This window comes from Orbicella franksi, chromosome 4, assembly GCF_964199315.1.
Source record: "Orbicella franksi chromosome 4, jaOrbFran1.1, whole genome shotgun sequence".
Lineage (NCBI taxonomy): Eukaryota > Metazoa > Cnidaria > Anthozoa > Scleractinia > Merulinidae > Orbicella > Orbicella franksi.
In genome coordinates, this window is record NC_138148.1 from 1,286,084 (window position 1) to 1,305,003 (window position 18,920).

General features: G+C 37.8%; 3 protein-coding genes across 3 annotated transcripts; 2 read left to right on the forward strand and 1 right to left on the reverse strand.

Annotated features, from left to right (window-relative positions):
- Window positions 1-2,239: 2,239 nt before the first annotated feature.
- LOC145484689 (uncharacterized) lies at window positions 2,240-5,777 on the forward strand. Its single transcript, XM_081463288.1, has 4 exons — window positions 2,240-2,559; window positions 3,272-3,373; window positions 3,983-4,099; window positions 4,848-5,777. The coding sequence occupies exons 1-4, from the start codon at window positions 2,491-2,493 to the stop codon at window positions 4,950-4,952; spliced, it is 393 nt and encodes a 130-aa protein (XP_081319414.1). The 5' UTR covers window positions 2,240-2,490; the 3' UTR covers window positions 4,953-5,777.
- Window positions 5,778-6,457: 680 nt separating this feature from the next.
- Window positions 6,458-13,983, forward strand: LOC145485816 (DNA-directed RNA polymerase II subunit RPB9-like). Its single transcript, XM_081464455.1, has 6 exons — window positions 6,458-7,142; window positions 7,379-7,433; window positions 9,059-9,132; window positions 10,025-10,099; window positions 10,714-10,765; window positions 12,363-13,983. The coding sequence occupies exons 1-6, from the start codon at window positions 7,078-7,080 to the stop codon at window positions 12,420-12,422; spliced, it is 381 nt and encodes a 126-aa protein (XP_081320581.1). The 5' UTR covers window positions 6,458-7,077; the 3' UTR covers window positions 12,423-13,983.
- A 9-nt stretch (window positions 13,984-13,992) lies between these two features.
- On the reverse strand, window positions 13,993-15,765 carry LOC145485807 (carbohydrate sulfotransferase 1-like). The gene has a single exon (XM_081464448.1). The coding sequence runs from the start codon at window positions 15,763-15,765 to the stop codon at window positions 14,503-14,505; it is 1,263 nt and encodes a 420-aa protein (XP_081320574.1). The 3' UTR covers window positions 13,993-14,502.
- Between the last annotated feature and the right edge of the window lie 3,155 nt (window positions 15,766-18,920).

Consider the following 18,920-nt stretch of genomic DNA (forward strand, 5'->3'; position numbering starts at 1 on the left):
CAAAAAGTGTGCGCTATAGCTTTACATCGGTGTCGGTTTATTACTGGAAAGGTTTTCATTTGCAGGATTTTTCGTTGCCTTTTTGTTAGTATGGGAAGCCCGGCGCGAGAAGCATTGTATAATTACACGACTGACAAATTCGCGGTTTCAAACATGTCGAACCGAGTATTAAAATGTCGCTCTAGAACGAACCAGCCAACGTTCTAATGGGTTCCGCGATGTTAAGTTGTCGTGTTTTTTGGGCGGCGATTCGCGATTTCGTGGGATTTATTTTGCTGTTAAAGCGAAAACAACAACAATCCCGATAACAATACGTGGTCAAAACTCGCGTGGCCTGTTACACGTAAGTTAGCATATATTTTTTTTTTGGTAAAAAGCGAAACATCGCTTCGGCACGACCAGCTGCTTAAATATTTCGCTTCGGAATCAGCCAGGGTTTAATAAAATGCGATTCGCGCTGGTATCGTTGGGTGCCCACCATTATAGCGAAATGCTCACATAATAAACATGTTGACAAATTCATGAAATTGAGCCGTACCTTAGCGGATTAGATGCAGAGTGAGTTTAGTTCATCTCGCTGATCTAGCTGATCTCTCAGATAAGAACATTTTTGGTCTTGGATTTGTAACTCGATCGGAGATTCGGAGACAACTTTGAAATGAATTTCATAGATTAACAGCATTGAGTTCGAATCCACTTATCACGTCAGGTAGTGCAGCGCAAGTTTTCAATATTGCCATGGAAATAACATTTGATTATTCTGACACATTTTTATTAACTTGACGCAGACAAAACTAAGCAAATACAAATTGAATATCATACTGCCAAACGCGCTGTTCATGACAATGATTTTCAACATAGCTTCACGAATCTTGCCAAAAAAACTTGAAATAATGCCCACATCATAAATTTTCCAGTTTAACAGACTAAAAATGAGCTTTAGAAAATAAATTGGGTTTTGTTTGGATTATTTTGCTTATAGCAACAACAACCGACAACAGATGAAGATTATCGCCTTCAGCTGTCCCGCAGTACTTAGCATTATTAATAATCTCATCTTATTGGTCGTAGTCTGTCAGGATTGTAACGCAAACGAGGTGGGATTCGTCAGAAACAGGCTGTGGTACAACGGTATAATACATCTTGTGATTGCTTCTTTTCATTTTACCCACGGAAGTGTCGATTGGTCTATAAGAAATGATGATTTTGTTTAATATAGAATAGAGCCAATGAATGAACGCTAGCTTTCATTTTACATGTGAAATTAAATTTTTTGTTTTTGATGATTTCTTTTTTTCCTTACTATCATGCTCCGAGTGGGTGCTCAACTCTATCGCTTCGGGATCAGTAAAAATACGATTCGCACCGGTATCTTTAATTTGGGTGCACGCCATTTTGAGTAAATTAAACTTTTACAAAATATACATTTTTTTATCTCATTAAAATGAGCGTGAACCTTTAGCAGATCAGCGTCCTTTGATGATATAGAATGAGTTTAAAACACTTGTTGTCTGGATTAGAGTGTGAGCAGTCATTTTACTTTCGTAGCGTGCGGTATGAAAACACGAATGCGAAGCAAAACGCTACTGACAGAGGAACGATCGAGCGGTCAATTCCTGGTGTATTTCCATGACTTGCATAAATTTAACTCATCCATTTCAGGAACAAAAACGGATTGTTCCTAGTCTACATCTAACTAATCTCTTAGGATGAAAGCATTAGTCGTCTTAGATTTTGAAGTCGCGATCAAAGATTCGTTGGCAGCTTTCAAATGAATTTTTCTGCATTAATATTCACAAGGAGCGAAAGTCTGCCAGGGACCCGTGCCAATTAAAATCGTTATTCTCAGGTTCACACTTTAAATTCTTAAATACATCAACGAAAATTTCCAGCTGATGGTTTTCTCTATACTCTCGTGACTTGCCTTATGATCTGTGCTTTATTTCTCTTGAGCCATTTTGCTCACAGAAGTAGATGCTTCTAGATGCCATAATACTTTTTGTCTAGTTTTCACGCAGGAAAACCCAACTCTTACACCCAACAAAACCGTGTTTGTACTCTTGTCAGAGTGAATTAAGTGATTAACTGACTCATTATGAGAGCCTCAATCTGTTAAATCTTACTGACAATTTTCTGTCTGAAATGTATTTAGTTTTATGACAAGCGTACCATAAACTCTACAATTTGCATGACAATGTGTGTTATGAAATACTCCGGTTACTAAAGAAATAATGGATGTGATGGATTAAAGTCTACCGCGTATTGTGTCTGTATTTATTCGTACATTAGCAGGAATAGGTTTACAGTTCTGTGGTATTCTAGCTAATTGTAAGGTCTTTATGTGAATGCTTCATCGGGATCGGCGAGAGAACTGATTGACTTCCTCTTGAGCCCCTCTGGGATTCCCAAACGTCAGTTTTCTACGGAGGAATATTCCAAGAGACATTTTTATCTGGTTCAGTTGCAAAAGGACGTCAGGTTTCGGAAAGAATGGCGCAATCTGGGAACATATTGGAGAAGAAATGGCAGCGAATAGTTTACGAAAAACATCGTCGAAGAGTAAGTCGCAACTCAGCTTTCCGCTGTTTGCTTTGTTGAGCCATTCTTCGGACGACAGTCCGAAGAGATTTTGCTTTCTTTTCACGAAAGTATTTGTCGATGTCAAGTAATATCAAACTTCACCATTGCTAAGCACTCAGTGGTGACTTGTTAATTTGCAGACCGCGAGTTTATTTTGAATGGGCATTAGTAGAACCATGTAGTGAATATGTGAAAATCCAATGTTTTGTCTTTTTTCTTCCACGGTATCTTTGGACCTCCTTCTTCGGTTTGTTTACTTTGCTGATGCAGTTCCGATTTGCATTATGTCCTGGATGTTTTCAAACCGCCCTGTCTTAAGTGCAACTCCCTTGAAAACTGTTTACAAATTTATGTTTCAAGCTGCCCCAAGCTGTGCTACTTATGATTCTGCCATCATCGTAGTCTTTATTTTTTTATTTTTTTATTTTTTTGATGATTAGCAACTTCTGTAAAACTGAGCTTTTCACAGTTCTGGATTGTCGGCTCTATGGATTATCGGGATTATCATTCTTATTACTTTTTAGCGCACATGAGAACAAAAGCACAAGATGTTTTGGGTTCCAACACATGCGCTCACTGCATCATGTGTAATTCGTTTTAATTCTGTCATATACGAATAGTTCATTAAGTTTCACGTTTTTTTTTGTTTTTTTGTTTTTTTTCATCAGCCTCTCTGTTCTTCATTTTACAGCTCAGCGAAACACAATCCAAATTAAAACGAGAAACAACATTACAGTATAATGACGAAGAGGCTCAGTTACAAATGAGATTCAGACGGATTATGGTAAGTGGTGTAATGTTGACCAATGATCGAGAAAATCGTAACGTGACATAACGTAACGTGACGTAACGCAGCGATTGAACTTTGTTATCAGCATTTTATATATAGGTTTTTGTTTTGGTTTAATTTCAAACGTGTTCCATAACTTCATTTTACTTGATTTCCATTTTCCTTTATTCAGCAGTATCATGTCGTTTACAGAGATGGACAAATATATCAGTGTTGATGAATTGAAAAATATACTGACAACAGATTTTTGGCAACAAGAACACTTGTCTAAGGCTAGTTCCAAGCTCAAGTTTAACGATTGAAATCTATGATGTCATAATGTCATAACCGTTATCACTAAACAACAGAACAAGGTGACATCCAACCATAATAGCGAAAAAGATTTTAGGATTCTGATTGGTCCGTTATATTTTGACTTAATAATCATCATTACCATAGTCACCATCATCATTTTCATCATCATCATCATCATCGTCATCACCAGCATCGTAGAAATGTTGTCTACATCGGCTTACGCTTTTGACAACTCTGCGTTTCCATTTCTGAGCTTTTCTTTTCCCAGTCCCTTTGTAACTGAATGCTAATCTTTCTTTTGACACACAAGCTGAGGAGCAGCGCCAGGCTGTAATTGACAAACAGAATAGCAAGTTGCTACAAAGAATCGTTGATATCATGACATCGAAGAAAAAAACATTTCCGGTAGCAAACAGCCATGAAACAAGGAGGAAGGTAAGTCAAACGTAAACGGTGAATGAATCGAATGGACGTCGTGTGGACTAAACAGTAACAACACACTTCAACGCACATGTACACTTTATTACCAAAATAGAAATTGGTATCAGTTTTAAGTCACAAAAAAAGATAACTGAAACCCAGAATAACTTAAAAGCTAATCGAGCTGAGTAACATTAGATAGTATTTATAGTATTAAAGAAGTTGGTTGTCAGTAAAGCTTAAACCGGGGAGGAGCAGTAAGGAGACAAAATAAGGGGAAAAAAAACAACAACAACAAAAAACAACAAAAACAATAAATTAGTAAGCTAGCGGAATAAATCAGTAAATCACTAAATACCTTGGAACAAAGTAAATTCAGTAGTAGTAGATAGGTCACGAGTAAGTGCCAGATGAAAACCATGACTGTTGGCAATATATATGAACAAGCCAGTTTATACATTCACTTTTGGATTCGATCATATACGTCATGGAACATTGCGCTACGTTAGTTTTAATTATTATTATTATTATTATTATTATTATTGTTATTATTATTCTCCTCTGTTAGACTGAGCAACTGATCAATAGCAATTAAGTAGAACTGAGTTGACTTGACACTGAACAGGCTGTCAGACTATGCACTTATGTCAGACCAATACATTTTTATTCTGATTTGTACGCCCCTTTCTGGCATAGTATGCGCATTGCAAGATTGTTATTATTATTGTTTTTCTAAAGTGATTCTCGTATTTGATATTTCCAGGTCAGCAAGCCGGGCATGGTGGATAATTCAACAGCAAAACCGAAACAAAGTTCTGTTAAACTGCCGGCATTAGCTCCAGCTCCAGATGGTGGATCCAAGAAGTAATGATCATGTACACAGCGCCGTACCAGTCACATGAGCCTCAGGAAGCCTGATGAGAGAACAGAAGTTATAAACCTTGAAGATAAATAATATATAAAGATATTGCATGTGACATTATTGAATTTTTATATTTTTGCGGCCCCATGCCCCACTGGGGGCAATAAGGATTTATGATGATGATATTTTTATCAGCCACATCGAGCGGAGCTTAATTTTGGTGTGACCTTCGGCTAGCCCTATTACTGACAGTAAATTCTTTCGGTTGAGCCTTTTATTAATTAACAAGGTGTTCAAGGAAGCATAATTAATTTGTAATGAAATAACTACAATTTGTAAGGTGATTTGCTATGAAATTGGATTTTACAGTACATCACACGAAAGGGACTCAGAGTCAGAAAGCATCGTTTTAGTAGCCATATGTCAGTTATGAATTATAATTCAATCTTTAATTTGTCTTTTTAAAAATCTTCATTTTTTCCCCTTTTTCTATATATTTCACCAAGTGCAATCTCCACCCTTTCTTTTCCAGTTAATAAAAATCTTTTGAGAGCCAGATATGATTCTCTTCCATATATTTACTAATAGTACCCCTTGGAAGTTTTACTGCTCCTCGTCGACACGTTTTGTATCAGCCAGGAGACTGTTGCATTCTTTCATAAGTTGATCAGTGATTGAACTGTCGTTTTCCACGATCCATGGTAAAGGTAAATTAACCGCGTAACGAGTTTGTGAAGTTTAAGTCGTTAAGCCAATCTTGCTCTTGCTCTTTCGCAGTCAGCTGGAGGGAAATTCCCACTTTGATCACCGATCCAATTTCTATCGGCCGTCCTAGACTGTTCACAGCCCTCTATTTTCTCGTATTTTTATTCGATTGTTGACCGCGCGGATAGAATCGGAGAGAACTGGACGCCCGCGTAAAACTGGAGACTTGACTTCGTTTGGCTCGCTTCGTTCGCCTCCCCACGCTTCGCGCTCACTTCGACAATAACTTTGATGGTGTGTTCCGTTTGGTCAAAAAGAATAACCTCACGGCAAAAGAAATAACTTCACGGCAAAAAGAATAACCTCACGGCAAAAGAAATAACTTCACGGCAAAAAGAATAACCTCACGGCAAAAGTAAAAGACTCACGGCAAAGGAAATCACCTCACGGTGAAAAGAATAACCTCACGTATTTAAGCGAACGCGACTGGAAGCTGCAATAGTTAATCGTCTGAACTGACATAAGTCTTAAATTCAAAATCAGCCCAACTCCAAAATCAAAACGAAAAGTTCACGACAAATTTCACTAATTTCTTACATGGAGCGAAGTAAATTCTGTATGGGGCGAAGTGACTTTTGTATGGGGCAAAGTGACTTCGATTATGGGGCGAAATGACTTTTGGTTGGGGCGAAGTGACTGGGGGCGAAATGACCATGGGCGAAATGACCGTAAACCGAAATGACTGGGGGTGAAATGACCATGGGGCGAAATGACCGGATACCGTTCAGACAATCAGAACCCCCTACCCACGAGTACAGGAAATAAAATTTGATTCAATCGAGAATTTTCTGTGGTAAATATACAGAAAAAGAAAAATTGAGGGAAAGAGTTTAAGTGATAGTGATAACGATGCATTGTACTGTACCCAGATTTAACAGCGACATCTTTCGCGACTTTTTTTAGCGACTTTTTGCGAGCTCAAGTTGCACACGTGATTGACTGATAACAAGAGATGGAGACATGGTGAGAGCCGATATCGTAAACACGCACGGTCGTTAATAAAGTCGCCGAAAATCGATGAAAAAGTCGCTAAAAATTGATAAAAAATATGTTTTCTCCATGGCACGAATGAGCGACCACCTTAACCTGAGTATCAGGCCTTTCTTAGCAAGAGGGTAGGGGTTGGGGGGAATTGCAGAGGAAGGTCTGACACTTTGCTACAAAATTGGCTACGACCTTCCCTCAGTACAGTAGCGGGCAGCAGTTCAGTTTACCAGCGGACTTATTATTTTGTGGTTCCCAGTTTCCCGCGACGTTTCGAGCCTGGTGGTCGCCATTTTGATTTAGTTTACGTTTGATAAATTACTCTCTGTGTCAAAGTTTTGTTAATTAAAAGGAAAAAAAAAATTGAAAAAACGACTGGAAGATGAATACCAGAGGTCGTTTAGACGATGGACCAGGCTTTGTGGGCATCAAATTTTGTCAGGAATGGTAAGATTTTGTCTCTTCAACGATTGACATGTTCGTTTTACACATGTACTCAGTGCTATATTGTTTCTGCAACCTAACTTATCGGCAACGTTAACGATAGTTTGCATAGTAAACATGGTTGTACTGTTTCACTGCTTAATTAGAGGTGACGCTTCAATGCAACTCGCTACCGTGGTAGGTTTAGCCATTTGGTTACACTGTAATATTATAAATGGATAGTTCTTTTTCTTCTTCAGCAACAACATGTTGTATCCTAAGGAAGACAAAGATAACAAGATCTTATTGTATGCAGTAAGTGATTAGAGTGTCGTTCATTTCCAGTTGATTTGTTAGCTACAGTAACCATTAGTTTTCAGTTGAAAGTGGAGAGCATAAAATTTTATTTGACAGAAATAAATTAGCAAGTACTGTATGAGATGCATGAAAAACTGAATAACGACTCACAGCTACTCAGTGGTACTTGTAGATGATGATCAAATCTGTGCAATGCCATATGTACATGTGCTATCAGGACATAACAAATCCATCAAAATTGATCATCGAAAACCTAATCAATTAATCGATATTACTTGATATTTTTCAACACTGATCAATTGATTAGTCAAAATAATCAATTAATATTGATAATCGCACTATTTGGGATCGGATTATAGATTTTGATCAATAACTAGAGTAAAACTATTAATATATTCATTCAAATGACATCATAAAATGAATAAGCTGATCTGAAATCAAACAAAAACTAACCCCTGTGTCTTACCATGACCACCTATTCTTGATAACACATGATAACCCAGTGTCATATGGAGCAATGAATATTGGAAGATTGCAGGAAACGTATGTACAAAAGTGTTACACTTAGGAAACCTTTAACACTCGGTTACAGGGAAAAATTCTTCCATGAGCAAGTCTTGGAATATCACATGGAATCTGAATATTGGTTAAATCTGTAGAATAAACCCAGGTAACCAAAATAATACAATTACATCTTTGCAAGAATATTGTTCAAACAATATTTTTGCTGAGCAAAACTGTGTTGTGCCTCAGGTGAATTTAATTTCACCAAACTTCAAATGTTTTTCTACATACATAGATATGCAAAATTCTCGTCTCTGGCTGAGTATGTTGTTCACAGAAGTTTTCTGATTACCATGATCTTCTACCTCGTTCCCAAGGTCTTTCTTGCGTTAAAATCAGAAATGGGCACCAGAAAAGGAAAGTAAACAATATTGATATTTTTTCGATAGAAATCAATAGAGATCAATGGTAATCGATAGAAATCAATAGAGATCAATGGTAATCGATAGAAATTGATAGAAATCAAACTTTAATTGTAAAAATGATCAAAATCATAACTTTTACTATCAATTTTCACTGATTTCCAATAATAATCAATTAATTACAGTAGTATCAAAAATAGTCGATTTTATTGATTTTTATCGAGTGTCAAAATTAGTGATTTGTTACGCCCTGGTATTATGGATCGACAGAATTTGGTACTTGTAAAGGGTGTCGCAAAAAATACTACTGTATGAGGCACTAACCTCCCTTCATAAAATAATGTGCTGTACAAAGGCTAATGGGTATGCAGCCTTAGATGGTTACCTGAATGGCATGGGATTATCTGATAACAGTATAGCTCAGAATGTGAAACACTTTTATCTAGTTACCTCAAGGAGTCACTTTTTTGGAAAATGTGAGGTACAGTATTAAAAAAATATTAAAAAGGTATTAGTCCAATGGCTTTCCATTCAGGCTAAGAGAAAGTTTGATTTATGGTACAACACGTAAAAGTAACTAAATTCAAGTATGGAATACAGTAGTTAATTATTGATTTATTGCATGGGTGTTTGTGTAATATGTAGCTAGTGGTTTAAAGGCTGGTTTCTGACTCATCCTGTGTACATGTATTTCAGTGTAGGAACTGTGATTATCAGCAAGAAGCAGATAACAGTTGCATCTATGTGAACAAAATCACTCATGAAGTCAAGTAAGTACAATGGAACCAAGTGTTATTGACACCTGTATTAATAGGCATTATAACTTCAGAATGCCCCTTACTAAATTATTTCTTGTTGATAGCCAAACCATATCTATGGGATTGCAGAAGATCTCAAATACTTCCAAGCTTAGCTGGGTGTAAGATGAAGATCAAAATGAAATTTGAGACAGAAAAATATATCTGCACTAAGAACAAAACTTTAGATCAATTTATTAAAAAATGGGGGACAATTTGTTCTGTGTAAACAATAACTATAGTCTAACTATTTATTGTATCACTTCTTTTGTAACTTTCTATTGCCTTTGTGATTGTATTTTAAGATAAATGTATTGTTCAGTATGTTTAAGCTAGTATTGTAAGTCATGTAATGTTATTGTAAGTAATAATTTATACGGCTTAATTGGTACGTTGTGTTTATAAGTAATGTTTTAGTATTTGTAGCTGTTGTAGTATTGTAAATAGTGTGAGTGCTCTAATAAAATAATAATAATAATAACAATAATAATAATAATAATAATAAGTTATGGATGCCTGCTCACAATTCTGTACTTCAATGAAAAGCTCTTATACTAACAGTAGAATCGCCGTTTTTTTTCCTAGGAATCTGTATTCCACAGAATGTTCTTAATATGGATACTGTAGTCCAGTTCTGGCCCTCCCTCTGTCATGCAATGCCATACAGTATTTTTTGACAGACAGGGGGCCAGAATTGGACTTAAATATAAATGTAACTTGTATTTTTAAACACAAAGTAACTAAATTGTAGACTTAGACTTGTGTTCTCTGGCCAAAAGATATACTTTTGCTTTCCCAAATTATTGGCATTTGTAGCCTGATACATGTTTGTTGTTAAATCTTCTGTGCCTTTCCTTTTTTACAGTGAACTAACACAGATTGTAACAGATGTTGTAGCTGACCCTACATTACCAAGAACAGAAGATCATGAATGCCCTAAGTATGCCAACTTTAGTTTTTGGGTGAACTTGACACACAAGCTAGCAGGGGTTTCATCGATGTCTCTAGCAGGAGAGCAAGTGGCTTTCACAGACAGGCAAAATGTTTTGAACTGAACTTCTTTGTATGAAAAACTTTCCTCTAGATCAACAAACCAGGCAGGCAAAATCATCTTCACAGATGGCCAATTTGCTCGGTGCCCTGCCCTTAATGAAACCCCTGAGTTAGATTTCTTTTCTTTGGCATGTTGCTGTGGTAACTCTAAGACTATGGTGGCCAACATATGCATTCATAGAAACAACATAATAGGGGACTTTAGATTTGAGTACGAGTATGAGATCGAGTACGAGAACGACTTTTCAGTTCTAGTTTTCAGGCTTCACATTATCACATCACATACCCATTTCATCCCCTGAGCTACCCTCTCTGCCTAAAACCAGCATGAACAGCAAGGACTCTGGAAATGTCACTGATTTGAAAATTGAAAATTGTACTCGTACTCAGTCTCGTACTCATAGTCCAATCTAAAGCTCCCTAATGTAAATATTTTGAAGGACAATCTTTGTAGGTGAAATAAAATATGTACTTCATAAGATGGCATTTTTTTTACTTCAGGTGTGGTCACAGAGAGGCAGTGTTCTTCCAATCACAATCCAGTAAAGCAGATGTGAGTCTTCTGTTTTCTTCTGTTTTCTTGTTGTAGTCTCTTCAACTGCACAACCAGCTTTGATAGGTGTATCAAAATTTAAATAATGCCTTTTCTATATTGTAGTTTGGGGTTGCTTGGGCAGTGTTAAATGCATGTTTTTTAAGTGTCCTGAAGAGAAACATTTTTCCTTCAAGATAGAAAAACATGCAAGTGAATTGTGATAAATATACTGAGGTGCAACAGGATTGAGTGAGAAAACAGTATCTAACAAACAACAGAAATAATGAACTTTGCCCTTAAAACAACAGAGGTGCGTGAAACAAGGAACAAATGAAATTACAGGTTCTGAAGAGGGGTGTGGCCTCTGAGTATACACGTCCAAACTATGTTGAACTTCAAGACCTTTATGTTGTATTGATTAATTTCTAAATCATTTAGCGGAAACACTTTGTGTCATTTTGTTGATGCAGCTTTTTTTCAGTGTAAGTCTAAATGGTATTTGAAAAAATAGACACAGATGTCAAATCACGTATTCGTTTACAAGTGCACTAACAGTCTAGGACATTTTTCGGTTAGTAGCACACAGGTGGGATTTCCTTGATCAACTACCAAATTCTTAGAAGCAACTTAAAAATTCACTCGTGCAATAATCAGTATAAAGTATTTAAGATCTCGATCTTATGAATGAAAGGGTCAAGACTGTCATCAACTATTTACTAAAACTCTTTAACCATTAGAAAAGAGAATGTTGGAATTAAACAGTGCTGGAATGTGCATTTTTAACTATCACTGAGCATTACAGCCCTGACGGGCAGGCAGAGGAACTGTAGTATTTTTGTTTAGATAGCATTGTAAGTAAGCAATGAGTGTAGATTGCAATATGCGCATACTTTGTTGATCCGCAAAGGGCTTTGGACATTGCAAACCAACTACTTTTGCATGTAGGCATGTAATGTGTGCATAGAGAATTTATTCAGGGGCTATGTAGCTGTAAATGTAGGGCCTATGGTTTACTTGAAACAGTATGACTGTACTTTCAACTTGCACCTATTACTGTAAACTACAGTCGCATCTCCACTAACAGCCACCTCCGTACAACGGCCACCTCTCTACAACGGGCTTTTTTTTTTCCAGTCCATACATTCACTCTTATTGTTAACCTCTCTACAACGGCCACCTCTCCACAACGGCTACGGCCACTAAAGTGCGTCCCAAACTACCAAAATAACCTCTCCACAACGGCCAGTTAATCATCGACTGACGAATGGTGTGTACAAGACCCCATGTGATATTGTAAAAGGTCACGAAACTTGATCCGTGCCGCGCGTCGTTGGTCTCTGTTTCTGTTTGGTTTCTGTTTTATTGATATAGTTTGATTTTGTTAGGTATTTCTATGCTACAGTCAGTATGTTTTTAAATATAAAAATGTTGTACCCCCGAGAAAACAGGTGTCATATTACTCTCCTATCTCCCTACCTGCCCGTAACGGCCACCTCTCTACAACGGCCACTTTCCTCTGTTCCCAAGGTGGCCTTTGTAGAGAAGTTTGACTGTACCAAATGTTAAAATTGTTAAAATACTTGCTCCAAACTAACTGGGATATTTTTTTTGACAGCAAATGAGGTTGTATTACGTTTGCACTGCTGTGAACTGCGGCAACAGGTGGACTGAATGAGAGGAAAAAAGAGAGACATGGCTGGACATTGTGAAGTTATTTGTGACTTCCTATCGCCTGCTGATAGGAAACGAGAAATGTTATAATGCTGAGAGGAACAGTTGAAAATGGACCAAAGATACACTTCCAGCACTGCTACTGTGCATGTCTTCTAAGCAACACCTTAAAACGTTTGAGCAGAAGTCTTTCATTTTTCATTTGTCCTCGTAAAAATTTTAATTCCAAGTTTCTTAGTTTGCCAGTTGTAAATTTTATCATAACCAAATTCCCAAAACATCCAAGTCGAAACAAATTCCCACGAAAAAAACACGAAGGTGCCAGAAGCTTGAGTGGTGAATTTTGAGCATGTGACGTAATCATACATAAGACCTCTTGATTTTGAGGGGCCACGATGCCAACATCAGGAGCATTAAGCTAATACCAGTTGGTGTGTAAAATAGAAAAGACCATTCATTTTTTGATGTTATCTTATATGTAAGCAGTGGTTTCGTTCAGTTAACGTTTTCAGCAGAAAGGAATTTGTTTTTCGCAGGCAGGCAAAACCTTTTTAAGTTAACTTCTCGATAACAAAAATTCCTCGAGATGGTAAAACTCAGCCGGTCAATTTGCACGGTGCCTGGCCTTTAATGAAACCCCTTCACTAAGCTGCAACTGTTGAGTATGTGTTGAAAGGTTTAAGCCATTTCAAACGTGTTTTTTTCGTTGGGTCTTTGCATCCGCAAGAGTATGGCGTATTAGGAAACCCCGATACGTGGACGTTTTGTTTCACGATTAAGTTTCTTTTCTTGTCTGTATTGCGTTGATGCTCGCCTTTCTGTGCTTATTTTCTTAGATTAATGTTTAACATCTTTTTGATAACTTTTTTTATTAGGCCAAAAAAATCTAAGAAGTTGACATTTCATAGCAATATGCCTTGGTGTAAAACATATACAGTCTCAGAGTTTGGTTAAACCGACCGTGAGTAAAATGAAGACCAGGAATAAAATGCATAATGTAGTCTGCAGACATTGTATTCTAGTTATCGAGAGCAAACCAGAGTCCAGAATCAGTTTCACTTCGATTAGTCGGAATAACGTCCAGGTTTTAGTCTGCTTGCGATGAGAAAGTGTGAATACTGCATGTTGCACTTTACACTTGTACTGCAGTCTACAATTTTTCCCCCGGTCTAAAGTCCGCATCGTGTTTTATTCTGTCCGTGGTTGAAACTTAATACAAACACAGCGCACTGAAAGCCATAAAACACGCCGAATAAATCAATGCAATTGTCATTGGAACCGAGGGACGAACTGAAAAGAAATACAGTCGAACCCCTATTAAGCGGCCACCTATTAAACGGCCACCCCTATTAAGCGGCCAGTAATCAAAGTCCCGATGAGGGCTTTCCTTTTGTTTTCACCTCTATTGAACGGCCAGTTTCCATTTCCCCGAGGGTGGCCGTTTAATAGGGGTTCAACTGTAGTTCCAACACGGCAGAGTTTAACACTACAGAATGTGTCTTAGTAAAACTCTCATCGTTTAATACCTAATTTTATGTCGTCCAAGGGTAGTTTTGTCTCGGGGGGGGGGGGGGGGAGGGGGTGTTTGAACTATAACCATTTCCATTCTCTTTCAACTGGGTGTCGAAAATAAACAGGCAATTACTTTGGTTTTGGTTTTGGTTTTGGTTTTACGACGGTGGGAGATTGAGTAGTCTAATTGTTAAGCAGTTAGTTTGGTTTTGGTTTTACGACACTCAACTGAAAAATGTTCCATATCATCAGAGGAATTTGATTTATTGGTCGCGTTGGATCATAAACAAAGCTAAATGCCACGTGCCCTTCTATGTTTCTGCCCATGACTCCGCAACTTTTTTTAACTGGTGGTGGAAACTGGGAAGAACTCTACATGTCTGAGTGTGTTTCTCCGTTTGTGACAGTCCGCAAATCAAAATGAGCTGTAAACTGCTCTTATTTAAAATACTCTCGTCAATCAAGTGATCAAGATCCAAAATACTAAAAATAAATGGCCTAATCTCAGTTCAGCTGAGTTACTTTCCGTATCGCAGCGAGCACGCTGCTCTGTGCCACAAGGTAGGCTGCTGTTAATGTAAAAACCAATGTTTTGTTTCATAATCATCGCTAAAAAGCGGAGTTTCTACGTTTGCCAGTAGTTCGTAGGATCTGTCGACAGGTTTATAACCCATTAACGCCATCACATGTCGACAATAATGCTCAATGAGGTCAATTTCATGCGGATGTACCTTCCATCTCCAGCGATTGGCCGCTGCCCATGCGTCATCTTTGGTGCAAGTCGCTTGTTCTCCGTCTTCCTTATGATTACAAGCCCCCCTGCTCTGTCGAGTGGTCTCGTTTAACCACGTTCGCACGCTCTCCGGTACAGATAACCCAGCAAACTTGTAGAGACCAGACAGCTCTTTCAACGGGTTCAGCGCCAAGTCTTCGTAGCGTTGAAATTTGATCCGATTTCGTAACGATTCCGGCAGTTTCCTGACAAAGTCTAAGTTATGCTCAGTTTCCTTACAGTTCAAGTAACTGAAGCGCCGCGTTCCCACTTTAGAATCACCTTTTTGCTCTGTGAAGAATCCCACGCTAAGGGCTGAAGCGATCACTGCCCGGGGATCTCTTACGAGCAAGATAACTTTACAGTCAACATCCTCTGGCATACAAGACGCTAAAATACTTTTGATGCTGTTCTCGGGAATACGAGAAATGAGAACTTTTATAACGGTTAAGTCATAATGTTCCTTACAAGCACTTCCCAAAGATTCACTGGTCATCGGAGCACAAAGTGATGGATCCCATCTTAGATCTGTCGTCAGATAGGGGCATAATGGCGGCGAGGCTATGGCGTGACTTACTCGAGGATGGGCCGGTTTACGGTAAAACTTCTCGATATCAGCCAACATCTGCGGTGAATCGAAGCTGCAGCGAAATATGCCTGTTAAAAACTCCATCGCGCGTTCATTGTAATTCTTGCTCGTTCCCAGCGTTGCCGGACTGACTCGTTCGACAGTTTGTAGAGGTTCATACATATAAAACACTGAAGGGTGGTGGTTGAAAATATCTCCCATCAGCGTGGAACCCGATCGGCCATGCGACACGATAATAAGATTTTTCTTGGCTGTGCTTGAACGCTCTTGAAACTTCATAGCGTTCTTTTCTGGATCAGTATAAAATTCATTAAGATGGTGTTCTTCCTGATCAATTTGTTGAAATTCGTCTCTAAAGACTGGTTGATTCGATGAGCCCGCAATGTACGAACCAATTAAATAGAGTGCGAACAAGCATAGCAGCAAGGGAACTAATTTCAGAAGCCTTGATAAACGAATTCGCCTTATAGTCATCTCTCTTTAGATATATCAACAGTAGAAAAGATCGAAAAAATAATCAAAATTGGATTTCATCTATTCGTGGATACTGTTGCCATTGGAAATTGTGTCAGGTTTGAAAAGCATGAAGTTCTTTTCGTTGCTTTGAGACGAATTCACGGTTCTCAATTGAACTTTCTCGACTGATGCGAACCTCTTAAAAAATCGGTCTTAGGCTAAAATAATCGCGTGTTTATCCTCTCATCCATCCTTTGAAGGAAAAAAATATTATTGTTTTCAGTCTTGGGCCAATGGGAGATGGAATCTTGAAGGTTTCAAGTTGTTAGTTTTCGCGAACCTTTATTAATTAGCTGAAGGCGTTTACTCCGACAACAATATTTTTCGTCAATCTATTTTCATTTGGCAATGAGCACTTATAAAATCAATATTAATTTCCATTTGTATTGATCCACCTTTTCCTATTTTTTCTTAGTTCTTAAGGGCTTGGAGCACCAGTTGAACTTTTCGCCGTGCATTAAATGCGGAAGACGGACCCGATAATTCATTATCGAAAGAAATATATACACGTTTGTCACTCATTTACGTTGCAAGGTAGCTTGCTGTGAATGGAGAACTTTTACATCTTCAAATTTTTGAAATATTACTGAAAACTGGAAAGTAGACCGAAAAGTATCAACTGATCGGTTTCAGCTTGCGTCATGTCGATATATTATATGCAGTTATCGCGAGCTGGATTGAAACGTGATTCCTTAGTTTCGTTTTACGGTGGATCAGTAAGGAGACCAGAAATTCATGGTCTTTCGCTTGTTCAGAAATATCTAACGTAGCCTCACTTGCTCGATTCCAGTTGAATACAGTGATCAACTTCAATTTGAATCGTATGTTTGCAGTCATCCTAATGTCACATCTTGTAAATTGATTTTTTTTGTAAGCATTTTTGTCTGATTGGTGTTGTTACTAGTGGAGTCGGTGAATGATACATTATTTATTCATGAGTGTGATAAAGAGCCGCCTTCATTTAGTATTATTATGATTATGATGATGATGATGATTATTATGATTATTATTATGATGATGATGATGATGATTATTATTATTATTATTATTATTATATTGTTATTGTGTACCCCAGTCCGAGACTCTCTTCATCCGTAGCAGTTTTTGTCACAACTGTCTCATGCTTTACTGTGTGTATATCGAGTTATAATGCACGTGGAGTGGTTGGAGAGCATGAAAGAAGACTAAAAGCAATAACTGACTTCTTGATTATATTGTGAATGGAAATGTACGATGCAAACCCATTATCAGGGCTACTGAAGAAGGGCGTTGTTCTGCTTTTATTTTGAACTCCAATCCCAGAAAACTCCATCAGATTAAAACCTGGACTCTGACAGACAAAGAGCGCTGAATTCAATAAGTTTGCACAAGCAAATTTGGCATTTGCAGTTTTACGCTTTCTTTTCAGACCGTTTTATCTTTCGCTTGATTTATTTTTTCAAGAACTCCCTTTGATCCCAGCTTAGGACCAAATCATATTTCTAAACAGGTGAATTTTGAGGTTCAGTTTTCATTCGCTGACTGAGTCCCAAACGATTTTTTTTGTTTTTTTATAGCAACTTTTGACATTTTTTTGAGCAACTTTTGAGCAACTTTTTGAGAAATTGCGGACAACGTTTTGGGACATCTCGAGCAACTTGTGGAAAGCCCGAGAGTGGATTCAAGATTTCGCTCTCTCTCTCTCTCTCTCTCTCTCTCTCTCTCTCTCTCTCTCTCTCTCTCTCTCTCTCTCTCTCTCTCTCTCTCTCTCTCTCTCTCTCTCTCTCTCTCTCTCTCTTGGTATCATGGGCCACGTTTCCCTCCAGCCAAAACCTACATTCTTTGTTCAAAAATCAACAATATCATAAATACGATGATCTCCTACTTGTTCTCATGTGTGTTTAAATTCTCAATTACTCTGCAGTTCAAACAGAGTAATATTTCATATATATATGTTCACTTGCAGGTGGCCTTGAGTGATAGGGTCTTTAGAAGTAACACGTACTTGCGTTGTATCTACCGGACATGCAGTTATCTATCCCGTGGATGACGTTATTTATTTCCTCCTTGGATTAACTACCCCAGTCTAGCTGTCGCTGACCCTCGCCAGCCCCACTCTGAATGGATTAAATTTATTACCTTTCACGGAAATTAAAGTTAACTGAAGCACGTTCTCTTGTTTGTCGGAAACAAAATATTATCCCATACCTTTCTCAAGGTATTGGATAACAATAATCAAACCTCACTCTCTATGACATTCACAGGCCTCTAACCGCTAGAAAACATCGCTGAAGCATAACGGAAACGTTTGTTTCCGATGCACTTTTTTTGCTGAAAGTATTCTTATGAATATTGCTAGATTATAGTGCAAGACATTTCTGTTTTCGAGCGTCTTTTTGCAGCCCGCCTGCGGACATTAAAGCCTGATGACGCACTTAACTTCTTGCACAAATGTTATACGGCTAGTGCTGTTTTTGTTGCTTTGAGGTTATTTCTGCCGTTAATAGAGAAAGGAAGAATTTTACACGGTTTAGTTAAAAACATATGATTGTATTGTATTTTATTTACATATTTTCAACGGACATATTATATCCTTTTCAAAATCTCAGTTTCGGGTTTTTTTCTTAAAATATTCTTAAAATTTCCCAAATTTCAGCCTCGCTATTCTTATAAATTATGTTCTTATAAAAGTGTACACTTCTCATTCACCTGTTTGCCCGCGCAATTTACAGCGGTGCACAATCCATTGTGATAAAATAAACCAGGCATACAAATCCGTCTAGCTAGATGCTATATAAATCTGTGACAAGTTTTTCTTCAAATTTTTGCTGATTCTTTCAAGTAGAGAGACGTCGGTGAAGGAGAACAGGAAACTAAGGTGTGTTACGCCTAATTAATTAGATCTATATAACTTGCCTCGGGCAAAGAAACGTTTTCTGATAAACTTTTCAGGTCTGATTAATTTTCTCTGATAGACTGTGATGACTGAAGATAATGAAATTATTTAGAATTAATTGATGGAAGCAGCTAAACTAAATAACCGACCTCTGTAACTCCTTAATTAACATTGTGAGCTCAATGTTATTCATTAGGTCAAACCAGCTATTTAAGGACGGTTTAAATTCGAGTACGCA